Genomic DNA, 23,707 nt, shown 5'->3' with positions numbered 1-23,707 from the left:
AACCGAACGGTGATTAGGATACAAGGAAGACAGCGTCCCGCGAGAGGGCCTGACAGGCAGACACATAAAATCGTTCAAAATTTTACGCAGAAAATACATTTTTGCTTCTTCATTTTTAGCATATTTGGACCACCCTTTTAGCGGCACCAACACACACACACACACCAAGAAAAAAAAGTAGCTCGAGGCACACAGAGAGATCCTAGCTGGGCTGATGAACCGACTGGGCGGGCAGTGACACACGGATATTCTCACCGTCAAAGAAGCGATCGTAAATCTTTTTTACGCCCCCCCCCCACCCCCCTCATTCCGATCGCTTGGACGATCGGGTCACTTTGCTTTCCCCGGGTGCTTGTGCGATCGCCCGTGCGCTGACCGTGCCTGATCGGTTCCGCGGTAGAATGGGGGCAACACAGTTTTATGACTACCGGGCTAAACATGCGACGATCCCTTCATGGGAAAGGCCCCGTTGGTGTGTCCGGCCATAGCAGTGGGACCCTTTCTTATACGTTGCGTTCTATCTATCAAACCCGTGTGGGTGGTGTCAATACACCGGAGCAGATGATTTTAATGGTTTGCAAATCGCTTGAACATCGAGTGGGGTGTGAACTCAGTGAACTGAGAGGATCGTATAGAATCGGTCATTGACTACCGGGCGCATCGAACCTAGAGGAGGTGAACTCTAAACGTTCTACGTTCCCTTTAGTCGTCGGCTCCGTTGGTGTGTCCGATCATAGAATTGGCACCCTTTCCATATCTGCGTTGCACCGGAGCAAATGAATTTTAATCAAATCAAATGCAAATTTGGAGCATTTAAGTTTTGCAAATCGCTTGGAACATTAAATAAACTTAGCGAACTGAGGATCGTATAGAAAATCGGCCAGATATTAGGCGACGAAATTTTCATATTTATCGAGAGGAATGTGAACCCCAGCGTCAGCGCGGTTCCTCGGAGTGTAATTGTGAGTTGGTCGGCTCCAAGTCCCAAGTCCGTATCAAATTTTCTAGCAAAGGGCCTTGGACCAAGCCAAGCAAGAGGGGGATCTAGCTGAGCATGATTTTATGTCGTTGTTTGGTAAGCAACTTATGAACGCCTATCGTCGCGCCGGTGCGCGTGCTGTATTGTATTTCGGCGGGCGTTAATAATGTGTGGCGCCTAAAACCGTCGGATACGCCAAACAGCAGCATCGTTTGGTGAAGGAAATAACGACGTGACTTTTAACGTCTGTGGTCTATTAGAAACAAATCTCCCCAAATATGATGTTAGACTAATCAGGAATTAGTCCATCGAACGACACCCGGAGAGTGTTTGGTTTTTTTTGGAAGTATGACATCAATATACATGGAGCCACCACACGACTCATTTTCTTGAAGCGTTCGTTGAGTAGACCAGTTGCGTTACAGTCCAGCTGTGTGTTAGGGGGGTTTGTTGCACACTTTTTTTCTTCGCTCGCCATGCACACCACTTGCGCTGGGAAACACGATCGCTCCTGCTTTTTGAACATGCATGAACATGCTCATAAAAACAAAGGGGGGAAGAGGTCTTAAACATGCTGAACACACCTCTCTTGCCTTTCCAACTCCCGCTCTCCATGAGTCCACTGGTGAATGGGAAGCGTGTGTCAAATGCACCACTTGCGCGTCGGGAAGATATGATATTGGCGGTCCTCTCATATCACACCCGGTGAAGGGGGAACTAATTGTGCGGTGTGGAATAGAAGGGGAATAGCAGTCATTACTAATGAAGTCGTCTTCCGATATTACCCTCATCATTGGTTTTATTGCTTTATTTCGCAGCGCAGATTGACAATCGCGCGACCGTCGTTGGAATGGCCGGAACGAAAGGAGAGTGGGAGGGGGCACACCAGAAGATACCGGGCGAAGGTTTTGTTATGGAGAAACATCCAATTAATGGCGATTGGATGTGGCGGGTAGTAAAAATTAAATCTTAAAATATTAAATTACCCGTTCGTCGCTTGCGGACGTTCGGCACTGTTGAAGTCTTTCGGATTGTCTTTTTTTTTTCTTTCCCACTCATCGAATGGAATGCATCTCTCTCGCGCGCGCGGCCCTTACCTGGCCGTGATCCGGCAAATCATGAATCGATGACACATCGCCCGCGCGCCAATCGGTGGTGTCGCCGATGCTGTGCGTCACCAGAAATGTGCAAATCCCGCTTCTCTTGTTTATCGACAGGAAATGCGAGGTTAAGTTCCACTTTTAGCTCCTATTGCCCATATATTGCTTACGGACGGAAACGGAAACGAAAAATGCGCGTCAGCTGCATAGAGGCGAGCGTTGTTATCAGATTTGAATGGAATTTTAGCAAAAACAAAAACTTACTTTACCGGGGGACTGAACGATCGTAGCCGCACCTTGCTGTATACGACAAAGACGTTTATAGTTGGATACTTTTAATTACAAAACAAAATCTTAGAATGAAGCAATAATATTGTTAGCTACATAAACATTTAAAAATGATGGTGTTCCAACCTGATTGCCTTCGTATCACACCAAGCAGGAAAAAATGATTAGTGGCCCAAAATCTAGATCTGGCTATCATAGACGATCGTAACCCTCGTATTGTTTCCACAAAGGAAACAAACACTTATGTCTAGGCTTTCCTCTTCCGGTTTACAACCCCTCGGTCTTATCGAATCACGCTGTTTGCACACATAAGCAATGTATTTCCTGGCAAACTCTGTACGATTTTGTGTTATCTGCATCCTTCCGGGCAGGAAATTTGCCCTTGACACCGGCGAGGAACAGTAGCCCCCCAGATCCACGATGAGACATTAAAGCTTCGGTCAGCACTTGCTGCTGAGGCTATTTTCAAACGTGTTTCCATAAACTCTTTTCGCGGCGTGATTTTTAACGTAGCGCATTTTTTTCCAATTTTCGAAAAAAAAGAACATTGTATACAATACACTCTAAAACTGCTTCTACTTAAACTATGGAATACCCTTTATAAACTTAGAAAACCTTGTTGTGTCCTCATGATATTTGACTCTTTACTTCAAAAAGTTTGCCAACTACTGGGTCTACACAATCGATCAAATACCTGTAGATTGAAGTGAAATCTGGGTAAATTCTGGTTGATCAAAATAACAATGATGGTGACAAACGATAGGTGCGGCAATTTTAGCTAATTACTCATTAACAAACTATTCATCGATTAAGTACGAGCTTGTGTAGCAGCAACTGAGCCGAACACAGCACACCACTGAGGAGGTGGAGCGCCACCTTACGGTCACAAGTGTTCCGAGCAGCTGATTATCATATCGATACATAATGTTACTGTCGTGTGCTCACTGAAACAAATGAATCGTACCGAATGCGACGCAAGTAAGTGTGCAAGCTAATAGAATATGGCTTTAATTTCTAAGCGTCGCGTCATTCGCCCGATTCGCGACGTTTGTCATTTTGTCGCCAGCAAGCGTTGCGTATCATCGACGTCCGGGCTTCTGAAAACAATACGTTTCTTTTAAATCGTTCCATCATCCAGCGAATTCCTTTGTTTTGCGTGTGCATGCGTGTGCATGTTTGTTATACGCTTGTAATTTATTGCTTCTTTTTTCTTTTTTAGAACATATGAACTCAGAACGATGGAATGCGTGCAGTAGCAGCAACTGAGCCGAACACAGCACACAACTGTGGAGGAGGAGCGCCACCTTACGGTCGCAAGTGTTCCGAGCAGCTGGATATCATATCGATCTGAGGTTAGGTATCAGTATTGCCTTCAGTCGGCCAAAACCCTTGCGCGAGTTATGGCGGTGTAGCTCATGACTACTACGCGAGCAGAACCCGCGGGAAGCTAAATCGTGTGAACGTGTTCGGATCAGTTTATCCGGAAGGATGGTGGCGAAGAATAGATTGTAATATACCACATCGACGTAATTAGTTTAAGGCTAGTAAGTTAAAAAGTTGTTTCTACAAAAAAACCGCAAACCACAACCAACGTAACGGAAATTTGGTCGAAGTTCTTCTACCCCAAGAATTCAAGGACAATTTCCTGGTCGCGCGGCTAGAAACAAAAAAACCAAGTGCAATATTGCGTGCAAGCAGAATATGTGTGTTGTTTTTTAGAATTGCAAGGAAAAAATGTGTAAAAACCCGGTTACGCTAAAAATGTGCAAAGAGAAAATGAAACAGTGTGATTAGGTTAGGCATCTAATAGGAATTAGAATGAACATTATGCTACAAACGCTAGGCTATATACGTAATACGATAATCGAAAAGCAACGTTCGTGAAAGTCCATCTATTGAGGGACTTGAGGGACAATATTGATCAGCTGGAATTGATCGTTGATAGAAAATTGTACAGTACGTATGTTTTGGGTGTACGTTTTCATAAAAGAAAACAAAAAATCAAACGAACAATCGTCACCGTGGACGAACGATTCACAAACCAAACGTCGTTTTTGTGTTGGCGTGTTTTTGCAAAACCGGGAAGGAGCGCCAACAAAAAGTTGCTTTTCTTAAGCGCACAAAAAACATCGTTTTTCATAAACATTTTTTTTGTTGTTTAAAAAAAAAACCCCTTCACAAACCATTCCATTTGAGCCGCGCGTTGAAAGGTTTTAGAAATAAGGTAGCTAGTTTAGCTTGCACGCTTTGGACACTTCCATTCCGTACCGGGAAAATCAGCCTTTTTTTCGGACAAGCACTCTCTTCCGCGGCGGGATACTGCTTAGGGTTGCGAAAAGATCATCCCCCCAGACCCGTGGAGGGGGGGTGGGGGGGGGGGGAGGGGGAGGTAGGAGCTAGGAAGTTGCAGGAAGAGGGAAACAAAGGGACAGGAAAATAGCGGGTGTGAGCGGGAACGGACGGCAATGAAGCAAGGGCGCAACAACGTGACGACCACCATGAAGCGAACCGCACAACACTCCACTGTACCGGGGAACGATTCCGGGTGGCAAGTTCCCCACCGGATCTATTTGCAACAGCAGCAGCCACAACAGCAACACAAGCATCGACCGTTGTTTGACTATGAGTTCTGGAAGAATCCGGACGAGTCGACGGAGCTGCACTTCCTGATGCCGAACGGGGTGATGATCACGATGTGCATGCCGATTCATATAACGCTGGAGGAGCTCAAAACGGTACGTACGAAACACACATTCAGCGGGCGTTCTTTTAGCACACATTAGCCCCCGTTATTATCCCCCCCCCCAAAACCCGGCTCCACTTTATGCTTTGCGCAAAGAGAACGAGAACGATCTTCCGGTTGTAGTATGCTCGGGAAAGTAATTTTGTTTATTGGACGTGACCATACGGTTTTCTACCGATTTGTACGGTGATATGGCGCCGTATGTTATACGAAAACCCGTACCGAAATTGTTTATTTTATAAAATTTTACGATTACAACGACCCCCGGCTTTTGCGCACCATACGTTGGAACCTACCAACGCCCGCTCGTTGCTGTATGCAAATGGGTGAAAATGGGACATCCTTAGCCATCGCTCTCTGGGTGGTATTGCTTGTGGGTTAAGGGTCTGCGACATGCAGGAAACATAAACTATGTAGATGGATTGTTTTTTTCCCCCGCCAGATTATACGATTCTTTGTGTGTCCTGGTCGGTTTAGTGTGGTGAGCAATTGAAATGATTAATTTTTTGAGAGCTCTACGCGAAAGAGCGGCTTCACACTTGCAGGAAAGGGTTACAAGGGAACTCTAGTTCATCAAACTGCACAAAATGGGGTTAAAAGTTCCTCTGATTGGTTTCTTCATTTCGATGAAAGCGTACGTTTTGTAGACAAATATCTTTATAACCTAACATAGGAAAGCGTTGAATATCTATTCAAAAAACAATAAGCACAAGCACAATTGAACATGGAAAACAAATTAACGAGCTTAGGATGATTAAAATGCTGAACCAAAGCGAAGAGAATGTTAGCAGCATCATCTGAGCAATCAATTGAGTTTTTTTTGCTTGTTTTCTATTTTCTATTTGCTAAATTCAGAAGGAGGACATTAAAGAGACCCCGTCTTCAGCAGTGTCGACAGAACCAATCCACAGCAGCGTATTTAATATTTAAAAAATAAAAGCTAATTGTGTTTAGACGGGAATTGTCGAGAATCGATTCAAACGAATTGCTGCTCGATGTTGTTCTGCAAATGCGTTTGTGATTGCTTTAAATTCTAGACTTCCCTGTTTTCTTCAAGTCCGCGAAGCATGATTTGTCTTTGCACGTGCAATTGTGTTAAGGATGTCATTCCTTCGGGGTGTTTGTTATTTTGCATCTTTCCTTTGTGTGTGCACCACTATCTGCATCTGTAGACTGTGTTTGTTGTAACATATCAATGAGCTCTGTTTGTTTGTTTTTTTGTTATTTATGTTTCTTCGTTTCTAATGAGGCTATTATATGGAAATAATTGGATCAGCTTTTATAAAGGTGTATCCGGCTTAAAGGAAGCATATTTGTGAGGATCGTGGGGGATTTTTTGGGGTTGAAGAGAAGGAGATAGTAGCGGCAGGGAGAGAGAAAAATTTTCTATTTATATTATTTAATTGTTCATCTTAACATTATTGTCGTTTGCCAATTAGGAGAACCGTACCTTAAAGATCCTTGTTATATTAAACAGATTTTTTTCTAACCCATTACATCCCAGGGGGTACTCAAGTAGTACGCGACATATCTAAAGGACAAAAATTCAATTTTCCCATTCAATAGTCCTACTTTTTCTTTATTTTCTTCGAGTTTTTATCAAACATGTATTGTAAACGCTTGCCTATCAACATTTTATCACAAGTTTAATCAATTTAGAGTAAATTAAATTACATATTTTTGATGATCATTTTTTCGATTAAAGTTTTCCCGAACGTCGGACACGATAAAGACTCAAAATTAATTTACCAACTGTTCCGGGCATTTTTAAAATTGCATTCTGATACCATTAAAAGCAAGCTGGACCCTATCGTTATCGGTTAGTAAATGCAGGGTTTTAAAAGATTTCATACGCTGGGATATAATTGATTAATTATCTAAGTCATTGTCTTGTGTGCACCGATCGCTCGAACCACTGAGTTTTCCCTGTCTTTTCCCTGGCAATGCAATAAACGAGTGAAGAGTGGAGGAGCTATTCTTTATAGCTGTTCCTAGCGTTTCCTTTGGCTTATGCAGGAGAATAAAACTCTATCTTCGTTTCCTTGTGATCGAATGCCGTCAGCCATTTGTGTGCCGCGATGACCCGCATCCATGGCTACCAGGGAGCGACTCATCCCAGGAATAGCCAAGCATGTCGGAAAGGCGCAAGGCAGCAAAACTGCATCGTAAAAGCTGGCAACGGACAATTTTTCCACTCAATCGTGTCGCTGCAGCTCAACGCAACACACAGTGAGTTTTCCGGTGCGAAGCGCGTAAGATGCAGTGCTTTTCGTGGATCCCGATACCGTCGTTCATCTCGCGGAAATGGAAAGCCAAGTCTGAGAAAAACCATCCGGTTTTGTTGAGGTGGAATTATTGCAACTTTTCGGAGGTATTTTTTAATGTTGGTGTTTGCTTCGCAGCAGCTGATCGCAGTGCAGTGTCGATCAAACAAAGATGTTGCAGTGTATGGTGGGATGGATTAGTGTTAATGATTATAATGTATTTACCTTTTATATAATTTTTTAACCAGTTGAGTAGAATTTTAAGTTTTAAATAGTCTTTGCGGTTGAAATCTGTTTTTTGTTTTATAAAACGTGTCTAATGTTTAAAATTCCAATAATTTGTTTTAAATCCTTTGATAATTTAATAAGGATTAAATTCGGTTCTCGGGAGTTAAGATTTTCGGGGCTAAATATTTCGGCAATGATATTCATGCTACAAAATAGCAAAATCAATGTGAACAGTTTTATTTAATCGTCGACTCCATTTTTTGCAGGATGTTTGGGAAGAAGCGGAACGCTATCCGCTGTACTGCCATCTCGGGGACAAGAACAAGTATTGCTTCAGCACGCTGGCGTCGGGAAGGACGAACTGTAACACTACGCACGAAAATGAAGCGACGCGGCTGATGGATGTGCAGCCCGCCCTCGGCATAATGCGCTTCGTCGAGAAGAGCAACGTGTCGGAGAATACGAAGCTGATGGAAAACATCAGCATCCTGCTGGACAGCAAGCTGCCGGTGAAGACGCTCGTCAACCCGGAGGTGAACGATTTCCGCGCGAAGATGAGCATGCTGAGCGAGGAGATCGGTTGCAGGCGGTCGGCGATGACGCGCATGGAGCGGATCGCCTACCAGTATCCGGCGAAGCTGGTGAGCGGTTTGCACGTACCGGAGCAGATCAGCCGACGGCTCGCGAGCGGTGACTACAACTTTTGCATGGTCGCAATCAGCACCGACATGCAGGTGACGGTGAAGGTACCGTGCCTGGCCACGCCGGACGAGGTGCTGAACCGGATACTCGAGAAGAAGCGCATCTCGCTGAAGGCCCGGATGGACAACAGTTCCGACTTCATACTGAAGGTGTGCGGCAGGGAGGAGTATATATACGGGGCACATTCGATGGTTAGTTTCCAGTACGTGCAGGACTGTCTGTCGCGTGACGAAACGCCCACGTTTGTGCCGCGGCTGGTCCGTTCGGTGGAGGTGTTCAAGAACGACATCTACGATGCACGGGATGATTTTACGCAATGGTCGAGTACGACCTCCACGACCAACACCACGTCGGCACTAGTATCGACCGCCAGTGCGTCGGTGTCGACCATATCGCTGGTGTCGACGGGATCGAGTTCGGCCAGTAGTGGCAAGCACAGCAACAGTATTGCGGCTGGAAACAGTAGCAGCGCCTACAGCAATGTCAGTAGCGGTAGCACCGGCAGCAGCATCTACAGCAGCCAGTCGCAGCAGTCGCACACGCTGCGGAAGGTGAAGTACGTCACCAGCTGGGAGGTGGATTCGAAGCTGCAGTGTACGGTGCACGAGATCCGGGGCCTAAACATCGAGTCGGAAAAGGAGCTGGGTGTCCAGCTCGGTCTGTTTCACGGTGGCAAATCACTGTGCAAAACGGTGCGGACGCGCATGGCCACCGTGCACAGCGGCATTGCCAGCTGGAACGAGACGATCTTGCTCGATATCAGCGTCAGCAATGTGCCGCGTATGGCACGCCTCTGTCTGGTGGTGTATGAAAACATGCGCACGGCGAAGGGCACCGGGATACGGACGCGCCGCACCAAGGATGGGCTGATCAATCCCATCGCCTGGGTAAACACGATGGTGTACGACTACAAGAACCAGCTCAAGTCGGACTCGGTCACGCTGTACACGTGGGAATACGCGGAGGACGCCCAGTTCGAGGACATTCTGCATCCGCTCGGGACGGTCGAGCCGAACCCGAGCCGGGGGGACAATATGGTGCCGGTGCTGTTAAGCTTCGGTCCGTACGGACCGGAGGGTCGCATCATCGTCTATCCCGGCGAGGAGGAACTGCTATCGCACGCGGCCAAATTGAGCCACCGGAACGAGCACCTGAATCGCGAAAGTGCGGAAGACACGCGCTCGATCAAGGCGATCATGTCCGCGTACATGTACAACGACCGGTTGAACGATATCCACGAGCAGGATCGTAACGCGATCTGGGCGAAGCGGCGCGACTGCATGCTGCAGATGCCGCAGGGTCTGCCCTGTCTGCTGTACTGCGTCGAGTGGAACAATCGGGACGAGGTGTCGGAGATTGTGTCGCTGTTGCAGGAGTGGCCGAAGCTGCTGGTCGAACGGGCCCTCGAGCTGCTCGACTACGCGTACGCTGACAAATACGTACGCCGGTACGCTGTCGACTGCTTGCGCACGATCGAGGACGACGAGCTGTTGCTCTATCTGCTGCAGCTGGTACAGGCACTCAAGCACGAGTCGTACCTCAACTGTGACCTGGTGTACTTCCTGTTGCAGCGTGCCCTCCACAACCAACACATCGGTCACTATCTGTTCTGGCATCTGCGGTCGGAGCTGTCGGTGCCGTCGGTCCAGGTGCGGTTCGGGCTGATACTGGAAGCGTATCTGCTCGGTAGCCCGGAACACGTGGGCGTACTGTTGAAGCAGATGCAGTGCCTCCGCTACCTGAAGATCTGCTCGGACAACGTGAAGAAGGGTAGCAAGGAGAAGGGGCGCGCACTGCTGATGGAGCAGCTGGCGAAGGAGGGCCACCTGACGAGCGATCTAATCAGTCCGCTAAATCCCAGCTTTCGGTGCAAGAGCGTCCGCACGGAGCGCTGCAAGGTGATGGACTCGAAGATGCGCCCGCTGTGGGTGGTGTACGAGAACGCCGACCCGAACGGGGATGATATACACATGATATTCAAGAACGGTGACGACCTGCGCCAGGACATGCTGACGCTGCAGATGTTGCGCATCATGGATCGGATCTGGAAGGGCCACGGGCTCGACTTCCGGCTGAACCCGTACAGCTGCATCAGCACCGACCATAAGCTCGGGTTGATCGAGGTCGTGCTGAGTGCGGAAACGATCGCAAACATCCAGAAGGAGCGGGGCATGTTTTCGGCGACGTCCCCGTTTAAGAAGGGTTCGCTGCTGGCATGGTTGCGCGAGCACAACAACACGGACGAGCTGCTGGCGAAGGCGATCCAGGAGTTTACGCTCAGCTGCGCCGGTTACTGTGTGGCGACGTACGTGCTGGGTGTTGCTGATCGGCACTCGGACAACATTATGGTGAAGAAGACGGGCCAGCTGTTCCACATCGATTTCGGCCACATCCTTGGCCACTTCAAGGAGAAGTTCGGTTTCCGGCGGGAGCGCGTACCGTTCGTGCTGACGCACGACTTCGTGTACGTGATCAACAATGGGCGGACGGATCGGGAGGCACAGGAGTTTTGCCATTTCCAGAAGCTCTGCGAAGATGTACGGCTAATGATGGTTTTTTTTCCTTAACACACCGGCTCACCATTGCTTTCGCTGGCGAGTTCTCAATTCGCTTCCATTGTTAATTAACACGGTTGTTTCTTCTTTTAGGCGTTTCTTATTCTGCGCCAGCACGGCTGTCTCATACTGTCGCTGTTCTCGATGATGATTTCAACCGGGCTGCCGGAACTGTCATCGGAGAAGGATCTCAACTATCTGCGGGAAACACTGGTAACGTACTAGAAGTCCCACCGGGAACCCTGTGTCCTCCTTCCCTGTGTCTTGTCATCCTATATCTAATCAACTTTTTCGCTTACGCCGCGCAGGTTTTGGACAAAACGGAGGAGGAAGCGCGTACACATTTCAAGCACAAGTTCAGCGAAGCGCTTGCCAACTCGTGGAAAACGTCGCTCAACTGGGCATCGCACAACTTCTCCAAGAACAATCGCCAGTGACAGCAGTCCCATGCCGGGCGCAACCATCAAACGATGTAGTGGTAAACGTGTAGTCATAAGTGTACCCAACCTCTCACAACCCTCTCCGCAGTGGGGCGGCGAGAGGGAGAAAAGTAGTGTGTTGGCCGAGAGAGGTGCAAGACTTTCCGACCTGTGGTATATTGTTGGGGGCGTGGGGGGGCGGGCAATGTATGTGTGTCCCGGTCGGGCGGTGGTGGGTTCGTTTTGAATTGTATTCCTTTCCTAACACATGTATTCTTGTATCGACCAGCGCGTGCGATATAGCTTTATAATATCATAAGCGAACTTCTATTAATGATAAGCAGTGTTAATACAAAAGGAAGATGAAGGTAATGAGAGGGGACGCTTGAATTGCGTGCAAAAGAGGAGGAATATGGTAGTTTTTCGTTAGTGCAGTGAATTTTTCTTTCGATTTCTAGGCTTTTTTTTATTCCTTTTAACACCCCTATCGTGCATATTTTCGAATTGAAATTACTGGCGAATTATCGTACTCTAGTGGTGTTCATTTCGTTTCATTCATTCATTTGCTTACACTACGCAGTACAACTAACCTGGTTAGGACCGTCAATATACGGATGAAACTAAAGCCTGACTATATACGCAGATACTGCGAATGGCGTAATGGGGCCTAGTATTAGTAATAACGAAACTCCCTATTTCCCCCCAATAAGGCAAACCGACTATATGAACTATCAAATGACAGCAACAATATTAAATAGTACTGAATTTTCCACTGTTCATGTAAACACGAATTGTGATCAATTTGTTTCATACGCTTTTACTCACAACCTCCCTACGCGGAGTATACATAGTGTATACACAAAACATAGAACTGTGTGCATGAGAGCACATTTAGTGAAGGATTTGAAAGATGCAAAATTACCAAGTTAGTGCATGTGTGTGTGTGTGCGTGTGTGTTTGCGGATGTGCCACGTATGATTGTCGATTATGATTTGTTTTCTTTTTGCCACGTTGGAGAAAAGAGAACCCCAGAGTGATCACATGTGTTGCGAGAAGCAAGGGGTGTGTGTGACACATGTGGCACGATCATTAAAAAAAAACTAGTGAACAGAGGTAGACGAAGAAAAGGTTTATTGTTAAAATTGTCGTGCAATAGTTTTTTTTTTTGTTTTTACTTTCTGTTATAGACAAGCTGTATGGTGGTGATGTTTTGTTTTTAATCTAGTTTAGACTAAGTTGTTCTACAACATATGCACGCACACACACACACACACACACATTATCTTCCTTTTGTGTTATTGCAGAACCTCATCAGTCAGACAGACAGGAACATATACACAAGAAACAAATCCATACGTAACTAGCCATCGGCTAAAACAACCGTAGTATGAGCATACTTTCTGGAGCAACGACTTCCAACTTATTTATAGCATCACAATCTCTGTTCCATTGTGCTGTGTGTGTGTGTGTGTGTTTATGTGTCTGTAATTGTTCCAATAGTGTTACGAATAATAGCATCAAATTAATGATCCAATTCTTGTTTTACCTTCCGTTTCACTCTACGTTCAATAGAGTTAATGTAGGAATAGCAGCATTTTTGTACTATTCTCTACGTGTTTTTTATCGCCCACTCACACACACACACACACACACATACACATTCGCATTAAAATACACTCCCCCTTCAATACCCAATACGTACTGTATTCCGAATGATAAATCTATACTGTTTTGTTTATGTACATCTAGGTGCGTGTGTAGCATGTTTTTAAATTGAAATAGCTGTTAAGCTTGTGTTTTTTTTAAATTGTTAATTTAAGAGCTACACTAGGTTGTCTGTATACGATCATTGGAAAAACAAACACATACGTCACAGCATGAAGAAGAAAAATAATGCAAGGACATTAAGCGCATAGCATACAATTGAATAGTAATCATCGATACGATGAGAGGAGCGATCATGGGTAGTGCTCTATATATATATATGGAGAGAGAGAGATATGCGCAAAAAGCGACGTTGGTGGTATGGTTCATCTATATGTACATTAACCAGAACCAGAAAACCCGGTACAGGTTTTGCCGGTCTATATATGTGTATCGTAGGGCAATATAATGGTCACGATGGTGAGACGACCCCCCCAACCCGTCTTGCCATTCACCAACATGTGTCTGGTGCGTTGTGAGTCGTTTCGTTGTAATCCATGGCACGCAATCCGCTCTGGAGAGGGGATAATAGCGTTTGTGGCGCTGTGCAACCTCAAGAGTGGGTTGAACTATTATTTCTGGCTTTCCTTGCTATTATCTACAACTACCGGCAGTCTTACTACGTACGAGGAAGGAAACTTATCCGGAAGGAATATTTGTCACTTCAAAACAAACAGTCGTCCTGACGTACGATATAGATCATATACAGCTTGGCCACCGGTGGTAGTAATAACCTACAATTAACGATTACAAAAAGAGACAGTTCGAGCAAAATGCAGAGCAAAGAACGCAAAAAAAAAAATGGGACGACCAATATTACCACACCCCTGTAGGGCACACGTTTGTTGCGTGGAAGATGTTTGATTACCAATACCTTATTGTTGCTGTGGGGGAGAAACAAAATTTGAAACCGCAGCAATTTGTTTTTGTTTTGTAGTACGAGAAGGAAACAACCTACCATTCCTTTTGATCATAGAATGGTTTAAAAGATTTATTTTTAACACGTAGCCGGGCTCTCAATAGATCTTTCCGTGCCACCCCAAAGTGTGGGAAAAAAGTCAAAAAAAAAATAGAACACAGCCCAGTAAAAATGTAAGGCATCCGCTTTCTGGTGTTACGTTGAGACGACGCAACGCAAAGCATGCAGGTAAAACGGGAACCACCCGAGATAGACCAGCCCCAGTATAAGACTCAATACAATCACAGCCTACATTCTCACAAGATCATTTTGAATTCACGCAACGTAACTGCCCAACGTTTTAACCTTCATTTCAATGACCACCTTCCCGTGTATGTTTTTTGCAATGTTAATTTTAAATAACATCTAGAATAGAATATAGAGCTACCGGCTAGTGAAATTTGAGGAATGCCAGAACGATATGCTATAGGAATATGTTTTTATCGTGTAAGCAAAAATCCATTTTTTTGCCAATTTTTTTTTAAATATAATTTTAATTCAATATATGACGTACAAATAGGTGAACGCACTTTCGAAGTCGTCCAAAATTAGCATTGTTTGGTCAGTTACGCCAGCTGGTCTTCGTACAGTCTGAGGAAACTTCTTTACTCAAAAAAACTGTCGCGACGAACGAAGCAGGAACTATACAGATCTTATATAGTTCCAGTACTCACATACGCCTCTGAGTCATGGAATATGTACGCCAAAACTGACGAGCGGAAGATGCTCATAAAGATTTTCGGCCCCGTATGTGTGGATGGACTATGGAGCAGTCGCTACAATGACGACGAGCTCTATGCGCTGTACGGTGAACTTACTTTCGTACAGCGTATTAGACTCGTCAGGCTCCGGTGGCACGTCATGAGAAAGCCGATAAAGTCCTTTTCGGTTGTCCACATGGACAGAGGAGGCGTGGTAGGCCCCAATTCAGATGGAGTGATGTGATGGTGTTGATCCGTATGCGTGTCGGGACCAATATTAGATTGGCAGGCCAATTCAATAATCGATGTACCCGTTACATCTTTAACGACCTAACCGTGTTTGGAAGTTTTGCCCTTTTCTGCGTTGAAATGTGCATCGTTTCAGTTTTATCCGTTGTAATGGTTTCATATGTTTTAGTTATTGCTACTGTTAAAATCAAATTTTTCCTCATTTTAACGCATGCAAGTGTAAACTCGCATACAAAATGTATGACCTACGCTAGTAGATGAATGGGATAGAATTTCCCAGCAATTCTGATGCATCTTTACTCAAAATGTGAAGCATTATTACAGCTTTGACCGGCTGTATACGTATTTCAACTCAGAAAAGTGTAAAATCTCGTATAAAAGGTGTATAAGTATAACGGTGCACCCATTGAAATGAAGGTTAAAATGGCGATTGTTTTTGTACAGCATAACAAGGGTGTGTGGGAGCGCGTATTATGCTTTGTGGTCTAGTGCAGGAACGGATGAAAACGGACTGAAGAAAGCTGAAAATTAAAAAAGGAAATTATTAAATCCGATGGGGTCTCGAGAAATGATTACGATAAACCTTTTGTTACAAGCCCCCCCATAACACTCACATATGCAACCAAGCCACCCATCAGCAAAACAAAACAAAACCTGCGTTTACACTAGCGATACTAGCAGCAAGGACTAGAATCGGCTGTGAAGTCAAGTGAAAAACACAAAATGAACAAGATTTTGCCGGAATGCGGTTTCGAACGGTGCTCGTAAAAGCTAAACTACACGAATAAATATTGACTGTACTTGTGTGCGTGTGTGCAAACAAAAAGAAACAAACAAGCGACAAACATACTACAAGCAGCGCGCTTAAGTATAGGTGTGTAAGCGTGTGATGGGGCAGGTTTACTAGTGGTATCACATTATGTTTAACGCAGATAAGTAACAACTACAATGCTATAGATTACATATTACTCGTAGCACGTAAGACGTATCCTATTATGGCTAAATATTAAACGCTTATGGAAGATGTGAGGTGAATTTGTACGATGAAAAGACGTTCGATTTATAAAAAAAAAACCATACAAACTTAATTGGATATAACCGATCCCTTTCCACGCCCTCCCCTTCCTCCCATATACCCCTCCATCACATGTTTGTGTGGGGTGCGAGAGACAGACGAGGTGCAAACGCAGTCAGGAACGCTGTATAAGTATAAAATATTTCAAGTGATTGCTAAGTACAACAAGATATAGCAAAGACACTTACGCCCCCTCACAGCGAAAACGAAAAGCATGAAAAGAAGGAGGAAGGGAATGGAATGGGAGGGAAGAGAGTGGGAATGGATTAATTCGAGGCGGATTAATGTATTTAGGCATATAGAGTGTGCTATCATTTAACACTATCCAATCTAAAAGAAAATACACACAAAACAGCACACAATTGTGCATCCATAAATGAGTAAATCATATGTCAACAGCTTAGAGAAACTGCATACGAGACGAAACTGGGAAGGGAAAAGTGATCATGATAATTACTGCAAAAGAAAGAGTTACTAGGACAGGAATGAAACAACAACAAAAAAAAAAAACAATGAGATTAAGCACTAAAATGTTGAGGATGTTTTGTTGTGGTGTCAGTGAATGATTGTATGTGGTGTGTGTGTGTGTGCCTGCGTGGTACACAAACCGATAACGGACCGAACGGTTTTTGAACTTGAAAAATAAAATCATTGTACTTTTCACAAAAGAAACAACCTGAGTCTCATTGTGGACATTGTGGATTTTCATCAAATTAAGAGAATGAAACCATTAATCAAATATGCATCTATGCATCTTTCAGCTGTGAATCCTCGTGTGCCAATACTGATCATACAAATGAAACATTTTCTCATTATATTCGTACCGTGATTTTCTTGAATTTGTTTACATTTTCAAAAGTACAGTGTGTCGAGGAAATTCTGCAAATGAAAATGCTTTTAAAATGGTCTCAAGGACCGATCGTATGCACCGACCGAGTTCTGCTATTGTAACTGCATTGAGTTGTTCTTCTTCGGGGTCACCACTCCATCTAATATTTGGCAATTTTAGCTTTGCTTAATCTAACTGAGCTGAATATAGTCATAGTCTCTTTTATGATCATATAAACCTTTCATCATAACCTTAACTAACCTATGCTATTATGTTAAACCCGGATTGCCGGATAGCTAAACTTTTAATGTATAATTTGTTTCAATTTCAACTTATTTTTTGTACATTTATTTTTCCGCTGGTTCTTTGGCCCATGTTTGCTGGGACTGACAGCGGCGGATCAAACGGTAGGCGGAGTAGGCGGTCGCCTAGGGCCTCGCCGTGTTGGGGCCCCAAAACATTTGTTCCGATTGTGCGATTTTTGGGAATTTAACAACAAAGTTAATTTATAGCAAAAAAAATTAATTTACAAGGTAAAAAATTTATCAAAAATATCTTCCTTGGTTATATAAAACATTTGTTTCGATGTGATAAATTAAATGCACAGAAGAATATCGACTTAGTGACTTTAAAGTATAAACGAAATTGTACCAGGACCAGGACACTAATTTTCCCGTTGGTCGAGAAAAATTTCTTCGAAAACTACCTGTTTCCGAATGTATAATACCAGGAGAGCATCCACGGAAGAGGTAGCACCTAGTACAGCAATTTTGGTCGAAAACCGCCGAAAAGTATGCAATATTTAAACACTAACTTTCCCGTTGGTCGTGAAAAATTTCTTCGAAAACTACCAGTTTCCGAATTTAAAGTACCAGGAGAGCATGCACGGAAGAGGTAGCTCCTGGTACTGCGCCGTAAGGTATGCAATGTTTATACACTAACTTTGCAACCAACTTGCAACGCAATGCGCCGTAAGGTATGCAATGTTTATACACTAACCTTGCAACCAACTTGCAATGCAAGTTTGGTGCATGCAAGAAACTTGCAGCAAGATGGCGCCCAACTTCGTACTTGCATGCAACAAACATTTTGCAAGTTTGCATGCAAGAACTTGCATGCAAGTTTGTATGCAAGAACTTGCATGCAAGTTTGTATGCAAGTTTGCATGCAAGAACTTGTATACAAACTTGCATGCAAACTTGCATACAAACTTGCATGCAAGTTTGCATGCAAGAATTTGCTTGCAAGAATTTGCATGCAAGTTTGCATGCAAGCTTGCATGCAAGTTTGTTGCATGCAAGTACGAAGTTGGGCGCCATCTTGCTGCAAGTTTCTTGCATGCACCAAACTTGCATTGCAAGTTGGTTGCAAGGTTAGTGTATAAACATTGCATACCTTACGGCGCATTGCGTTGCAGGTTGGTTGCAAAGTTAGTGTATAAACATTGCATACCTTACGGCGCAGTACCAGGAGCTACCTCTTCCGTGCATGCTCTCCTGGTACTTTAAATTCGGAAACTGGTAGTTTTCGAAGAAATTTTTCACGACCAACGGGAAAGTTAGTGTTTAAATATTGCATACTTTTCGGCGGTTTTCGACCAAAATTGCTGTACTAGATGCTACCTCTTCCGTGGATGCTCTCCTGGTATCGGCAATCTGAAAACAGCCGGGTTTGTATGGAATTTCATACCAGGTAATGGAAAGTTTGAGCAAGATGAAGGATGCTTTCCATTTCATCCATCTTCCTTACACTAGCGATCGCTCTCACGGGTTTGATAGTATGCAATAGCAATAGTGATAGGCAAATTTATTCCACACTGCAGGTGTCACCTCTTGAAAAGCATGCTTTCCTGATTTCGCAAATCTGAAAACAATTGTGTTGTTCATCGCCTAAATCTTCAACATGAGCGAAACAGGTTTCTAAGAAATTTCTCTGAATGTTTCCGTAAAGTACACCGATTGAAAACTGTACCTTAGGCGAAAAATCGTAGCAGGCGCTGGACTAATCAGGAATCGTAAATGTACGTAAATCGTAGAAAATGTGATCCAAGTAGTGGCGTAATGGTTCTCCTTAGCGCATACAAACGTTGATATATAGAGTAGCTTACTAGGCCCGTTTACAGGGCTACGCAACAGAACTCTGAGATGTACGCATGGGAGCTTTCTTTCCGAGACTTTGCTGGTGTTGTTAAATCATGTTTGAAGTACATCTCCCTAACACCGATAATGCCGTAGCAAAATTATGGGCCCTTATTAAAAATTCCGCCCTGGGCCTCCAAAAGGATTGATCCTCCACTGGGGACTGATTTTGTTTGATCTGCGTTTAAATGTATATCCTTCTTTTAATCATACCTCTTGGGTATCATGCTTCCCATTTCATCCAACTCACTTGCACTTGGTATCGGAGATGTGAAGGATGCCTTCCGTTTCATCCATCTTCCTTATTTACACTAGCGATCGCTCTCACGAGTTTGATAGCATGCAATGCAATAGTGATGGGCGAATTTATTCCACGCTGCTGCTATCACGCTCACTGATAACATGCGAGAGCGGATCGGCTATGTGCACGCAAGATGGGAAAGAAAGTTACCTCCTGGTATCAGGAATCGGAAAACGACTCGTTTTTATGGGACTTTGTATCAGCTGGCGTGGAGTTTGAGAGAGAGATGCTTCTCTTTATCATCTATCTCACTTTAACTAGCTTTAACTAAGTAGACGCCGTCAACTAACTCTTTGTTTCTCAGACGGTCCAGTTTTTCGAGTGTCGCAATTCAGTCAGTACATAATCATGGATGTACTCCTGGTATTGGCTATAAGAGCATTTAGAACACGAATCCTCAGTACTCAGCTCTAATTTATCTTTGTTGAAGTTAGCATAGTCCAGCCTGTCGCTATTCGTGTACACTATGTTGCAGAAGCTACAGTTCCTACTCTTCCGGTAATATCGCATTAGGCACTAAAGGCGTCGCCCCACGTCTAAGTTGAATTGTATTCCATAGATCGTCCTTCAAAAACCGATAGAACGCAGACAAATCCTGATTAGTTCCTGAATCCCTGCTCCTGACATTGATCTCATTTCGAAGCAAACCACTCTCACTTACCTGTTGCGATTGATCCGTTATTTAAATGTTTAGCTCATTCTCCCTTCGCCATGCTGCGGGTGCGGAGCGTTTTGATCAGCGCAAATGGAGTGTATAGAAACGAATTAAACCAGCAGTTGATTGAATTTCGTTTGCGTATGCTGCACGAGTCTTGCTCGCCAAGTTGTGGGGGATGTGGTGAGGTTTCTGGTTACACACCAGCCTAACATGTAAATGATCGCTTTACAGCAAAAGGTGCAACTTTACCTGCCCGTTGTCACGCACGGGCCTGATCAGGTTTGGTGCGTGTGCGTCCATTGCAATGTGGCAGCACTTGCAGAGCGAGTGAGCCCGACCCCCACCCCGACGGTGGCACTTGTCGCGCAAGGTGTCGTGTGTCAGTAAATCCGTTTATAGAATCCTTGCAACTGCCTGATTGGATTTTGGGCACAAAACGCGTTGCGTTGGTCCAGGTTCGGATGTCTGCAGACAAATGGCACAAGTTTCATGGAGCTAACTCAAGCCATTTCACTACCCACTAGCGCGAATCAGCTTAGAAAAGAGTTTATTACTTTCGCAAAATAGGTTAATTTCCCTTATGCTTATACCAAATTTCCATTACATTAAGAGTGTCGCAGTGTCATTATATAAATATATTTAAAACACTTGTGCTAATTATTGGAAAGCTATGTAAAGGATTTTATAACAATAATGTGAGATAGACCGAAATAGATGAAATGTTCATTGGGAAATTTCTTTCCCCAAATTATTGTATTTTCAAATTTCACATACAACCTCTCGATCGGTGCTTGGGATCACAAATCATCTCAAAGCATCTAAACCCCGCTACATGTGTAGAGCCAGATGTTTCTGTGATGGGCAGTTGTTTTGTTGCCGTCTCTAATGCCGTACCCACATGGATACACGCGCACACAGAATTGTCTAATTATAATTAAAATTTAAAGGTTGTCCAGGGTTAAAAAGCGTTAGGCCCCTTAGTCTTCGCTGGCGTGGTTTAAATTGATTAACAACCCTGTGGCGTCGTAAGGGTGAGATTGTTTGTAAAACTCTCGTTCGTCTTCGCATCTGACTGACTAAGAGAGAGAGGGATGGGCACTCGTCGTTGAGATGATGACTGGACCTCACGATTATTATTTCCTCCAGAAAACCATATTTGAAGATTATGGCCTGTGTGCATCTCTGTTGAGTTTACCATCCAGTTGTGCCCCCTTCCACCTACCTACCTGCTTGCGCCTGCCTGGCGTTAAGCAAATGAAAAGTTAGTAAATTACCGATGGTGGTGTGCGCTCGCGCACTTAGCCGTTTGTTACGGACTTACTGTGGCTTCGATTTCGGTTCGGCCATTTTGGGGTAATGCCAAAATGCGTTACTTTTCGCAACAGCAATATGTGCGTTGTTCGGTGGGGAAGTTGCGGGGGTTTTTTTTTTGTATTTTGTTGACGAAGGAAACGGCCTCTTCCCTCTTTTGTTTGTGCTTTTTTTTCTTCTTTTTGCATTACCATTACCAGAGATCTCAGCAGGGTTTTCGCATGGACTTAAACATGGATTGCCGGTGGCGGACATGGACACCCGCCGAGGGGGCTGACTGAAACGAGAGTCGCCACACTACATGTATATGTGTGAGCGTGTGCGTTTGTTACGGGAGGGGGGGTTCGACAGTGCATAGATAATTAGATTAAGAACATACGATGACGAGAAGAGGAGGCCGCTCCGGGTGAACAATGGGTGAACCGGGTCCGCTGAAATGGACTTTTCGGTCCGTTTGGGTTTGAAGTGTACCGGGGACGCCCTAGGGCGCGTAGTAACCCGGTTCACCCATTGCATCTTATTAGTGCCCCGAACGCGGACCCAACTGGTTGTGACTTTCCTTGTGGTTCTTCTGTAACTTACCAAGCGCGTGCTGCTTGTTTGGCATCCGTACGGTTCCATATCTTTACGGATGTAGTTGCGTTTTTTTGTCAATTCCCGGTTTTGTGTTGTTGTGTCGTGATAAAACACCTGTTTTGTTACTACGCGTAGGTTTGCGGTGTGTGTACACTGTACGGTGTTGTGAAAGGCATCATAGTGCGGTTGGTAGCAAACCTAACGAACCTAGGAAGAACCAGTTGTTCGGCACCGCTCGTTTGTAGTGCCAGGGAAGTGATCGGTGTTGCGAAAGTTTTTCCATCAACAATCAAGCGCATCCAGCGGTGTTCTCGATAGGCTGGGAAATAGTGCAGTTTCACCATACGGCAACGACACACATTCGGCGTGATAGTCACCGGGTTTTGGTGACAGCAGTGACTTCCCTACGATCAATACAACCAGCAAACACGTCTAGCTGAGACTACTCTGGGACGGCTAGGACGACCACGACTCTTCAATGGCTCGGGTTGGTGCACTTTTTCGCATTGCTATAAACGAATCTTTACATAATCTTGACTGGGTAATAACATAACATTGTGTGACTCAACTTCTCACTTGTTAGAAAGTAAGCACACCATTGCACGGTAACGCTTCTTCACGCTTCACGCTGGGATGATAAAATCGGTTTGCTGTTCTAATCTAATTACGCCATTCACTAATCTAATTTTGCTTACGCATAGTGTCAACCTAAAGGTCATCTATAAACGCAAACCGTGGGTGGCGATACATGTGGGCCCTAATCTTAACTTCGATGAAAGTTCTAGGATATTCTTGAACACATTGTTAACGCTGTATATCTGTGCCATTTTCTAATCGTTATCCAATATTTTAATTATCCGTGAGGGGTCTACGTGTTCTGTATAACTATCTGGCTTCAGTTGATGCACATTGCTGATGTGCCTAACAAGATAACATTCTTAACATACGGCAAGCGAGGACGGAAATTACTTTTCTAACGACCTCCACCATCTACCTTCCCAAGCACCTGTTCTTGAGCGGGTTACACCGCATCAGGTTGGTCCTAGCGCTGGGTACAATTCCAGTGACACTGCTGCGTTTACTTGAAGCTCCCCAAAGCCAATCCCCACAGTAATGTCATCGCTTGATAGAAACTCTCCCATTTCCATGGCTTAGTTGGGTTCTTCCGCATGGGTGATCTAGCAATAGGTACTGGGGAGTTCCGGAAATAGGAAATTGGAATGCTATTTGCGGTGCCGATATTACGCAGGCCCACATACACCATCTCTTGCCAGCCAGGGACATCGAGTGGTTAAGGTGTAATAAAGCGGCTTGCCTACTTGCAGCTGACGCGCCATATTCCGACATCAGGAACGATAAAAGGAACTTCTCAATATTGATCGTTTTGTAATAACTTTTCCTGCAAATGTGACCGTTTTGCAAAGAGAGAGAGAGAAATAGACCATGCACCGGCTGGGTAACCAATGGGAGATATTAGCCTGGAAATAGAAAAAAGTTGGGAAATGACAACAAAACTGAGTTAATTGTATTATCACACCGTTGAGCTATGCAATTACCTGACGCTATTACCTTAAAACCTTCTCAGAATACCACAAGTATCGCAAAAGCATCCCACTCGCCACATTGCACTGCGCTCTAGTCTGTGTTGATTGTGACCGCTCGTCGACACACCTGAATATTTGCTCACCTTGGTTTCAAACTCATCAGGTTTAGCAAATTTCAGGCTGGGCCGAGAGGAATCGTTTTCTCTTGTTGAAGATACGGGAAAATACTTATGCGGATTTGTTCGACGACTCTACTCTGGTACTCTTTTGAAGCCTTTCGGACGAGTGTGGAAATACGTTGAGGTATGCTAATTAACGAGAATTGATCTATATTGCGCGATCTGAAACAGAGAGATAGTGTCTGTGAGAGAGACCGAGTGCGAGG

At 44.6% G+C, this 23,707-nt stretch overlaps 1 protein-coding gene across 1 annotated transcript; it reads left to right on the top strand.

The window, feature by feature from the left end:
* Positions 1–4,768: 4,768 nt before the first annotated feature.
* On the top strand, positions 4,769–11,475 carry LOC128306871 (phosphatidylinositol 4,5-bisphosphate 3-kinase catalytic subunit beta isoform). Its single transcript, XM_053044504.1, has 4 exons — positions 4,769–5,102; positions 7,869–10,841; positions 10,953–11,072; positions 11,168–11,475. Exons 1-4 carry the CDS (start codon positions 4,833–4,835, stop codon positions 11,294–11,296), a joined length of 3,492 nt encoding a protein of 1,163 aa, XP_052900464.1. The 5' UTR covers positions 4,769–4,832; the 3' UTR covers positions 11,297–11,475.
* The last annotated feature ends 12,232 nt before the right edge of the window (positions 11,476–23,707 follow it).

The sequence above is a fragment of the Anopheles moucheti genome, chromosome X (assembly GCF_943734755.1).
Source record: "Anopheles moucheti chromosome X, idAnoMoucSN_F20_07, whole genome shotgun sequence".
Classification (NCBI taxonomy): Eukaryota; Metazoa; Arthropoda; class Insecta; order Diptera; family Culicidae; genus Anopheles; species Anopheles moucheti.
This window is presented reverse-complemented; position numbering and strand designations above follow the sequence as displayed.

What these genes read in the sequence shown, in the direction of transcription:
- LOC128306871 (XM_053044504.1), top strand. Translation starts at nt 4,833, where the DNA reads ATGAAGCAAGGGCGCAACAACGTGACGACCACCATGAAGCGAACCGCA. An exon ending in CGCTGGAGGAGCTCAAAACG is followed by an intron (nt 5,103 to 7,868) that starts GTACGTACGAAA and finishes CATTTTTTGCAG; the next exon opens with GATGTTTGGGAAGAAGCGGA. An exon ending in ACTATCTGCGGGAAACACTG is followed by an intron (nt 11,073 to 11,167) that starts GTAACGTACTAG and finishes TACGCCGCGCAG; the next exon opens with GTTTTGGACAAAACGGAGGA.